Source organism: Opisthorchis viverrini (assembly GCF_000715545.1).
Source record: "Opisthorchis viverrini unplaced genomic scaffold opera_v5_1865, whole genome shotgun sequence".
Taxonomy (NCBI): Eukaryota; Metazoa; Platyhelminthes; class Trematoda; order Opisthorchiida; family Opisthorchiidae; genus Opisthorchis; species Opisthorchis viverrini.
This window is the reverse complement of record NW_008753886.1, coordinates 1-2,007: the sequence shown is the minus strand read 5'-3', so window position 1 is coordinate 2,007 and position 2,007 is coordinate 1. Positions and strand designations below refer to the sequence as shown.

Here is a 2,007-nt window from a genome sequence, read left to right as displayed (position 1 = left end):
CTCTGTATTGTTTTATCCTTTTTTTCAATGCCAAGAATATCGTAGAAGTTAAGCTCCTGCTTGATTCAGAAGCTGGCGTTGAGTAAGGGAGATTCAATGCTTCGTAGAACCCGATATAGTTGTTGAACATGATGAGTATTGCTCACTGACTGTTATGAGCGTATCGCTCCCTAGCTTACTCATGGATATGTGAATTAGAATGATACGAAGTGATGTCGGGGAGAACACGTTTAACTTGCTCTCGTTTGAACCGTACTTCTATCCTGATGCAGTTGGTTTGCCAACAGACGCGATGCCGGCGACATCTTCACTGGATTTCATTCTGATGCACTCATTAATAAACTAGGGTACAATTTGCTTGTAACAGCCATTGAGCAATGCGCTATATGCGAACGAGTTGTCAATGATATACCAGTTATATCAAACAACTGTGTCGTATTCGATGGACATTGAATGTCCGCAAATCAACCCGTCTAAACGTCAGCATCTCTGCTGGGCAAGAGCTCAACCTCCCGAATGTTCTTTTCATGTGAGAATGGAAATGAAACGAAACTTCGAAGTAGCTACCGAGAGCACACCTGGACCGGTCAGTATACATATTTAGAGGGTTCCCTAGAAAAAATAGAAAAAAACGACTACTAATACTATTACTACTCAAATCTGTTCATGCGACTGTATCCAACACCACAGAGTTTATAAATCAAGTACTATGCCGAAAGACCATTCGATCCGCGTTGTATTTAGTCTGAAACCAAAGCAGGTGGTTTGTTTGGTGTACAAGAAAGGAACCTGCATTAATCTTCGTTATAAGCAAGGAGAGATATTTGAATAGATTTTTAAAAGATCGGAGGATTGCACTGTATCTACATTTAGTTGAGTTCAGTTCTTCGCAGCTGGACGACAAATTGTCAACAATTATGGTAATGTTTCGCGTTTTCATGTGATCATCGTATGTATGTCCTATGTACTCGGAGGCGCTTATCTGAAGACATATGCGAACGTTTTCGTCTATCTCTAATTCTGTGGAAATCATGGATCTAGCTAAAGCGCCATCGGTTTTGACCGGGTAGGTAGCCCTATTACAATGGGACCTTTTATCGGCTGCCCCGCACTCTGTATGTGACGTTAGCCCCCATTTATAGCTTGACCAGTGGTGGTACGCCTTTGTTCCACAAGAACTCGTGCAAACTTTGAACTGAGCGCCCACAATTACCATCCCCAGTATATTTCTTAAAATGCCTTGATTTTCCAACCTTCTCTGTCCCATACGTATTCATATCTGTCATGCAAGTTGCGAGTTGATCAGTCGCGGGAACCAGACTTTGTTAGACACGCTACGACTGCCGATATAGTCGGCCATGGTTCACAGTACGTCACTTTTGCTTGTCTTATTGACTGGCACCCCACGTCGGGAGGTTGAGAATACGGTTCAACGAATACTGTCACGTGTTTGGTGGTTGTCACTCGTCGATGAACAGCTTAGGGCACATACCAACCATGGCGTACTGTGAAATTTTAACATAGCTATCCTACTACTGCCTGTGGATTTCATTACTATTGATCTAATGCTAACTTTTTCTTGGTTCGACGGTTCGACAAATAATCCGGTTTATCCGAAACGAACAAGATGACGCGGCACCGGTTTATTGTTCGTTGACGATCTCTGTGGAGCACACAACGACAGTCTGCGTTTTCACCGTAGCAGTGCTGGGCTTGGCCGGATCGGTTGTCTCTGTGTCAGTTTGTAGTAGTGGGTGTGATGGTAGCTCTGATGTGCGCCGCCTTCAGCTGCAACAGTGGACAGTCTGTTCTCTCTGTCAAGAACCGTAGTAGTCATTCGAAGTTTCGGCTGTATTTCTCGCCACTCACGACGATCGAGGTGGGAGCTCACAGTTTGTATCACAGCTTCCGGATTTAAATTCATCGACGTATTGGTTGGCCGACTACGGTTTGGCAAATTGCATCCTTCCCACATGTTTGAATGAGATAGGTCGGTGGTTAGAGCGC

General features: G+C 44.1%; 1 protein-coding gene across 1 annotated transcript; it reads right to left on the bottom strand.

Moving 5' to 3' along the window:
* Positions 1-1,693: 1,693 nt before the first annotated feature.
* T265_12199 (hypothetical protein) lies at positions 1,694-1,975 on the bottom strand (the record flags this gene model as incomplete). The annotated part of the gene is made up of 1 exon (XM_009179325.1): positions 1,694-1,975. One exon carries the CDS (start codon positions 1,973-1,975, stop codon positions 1,694-1,696), a length of 282 nt encoding a protein of 93 aa, XP_009177589.1.
* Between the last annotated feature and the right edge of the window lie 32 nt (positions 1,976-2,007).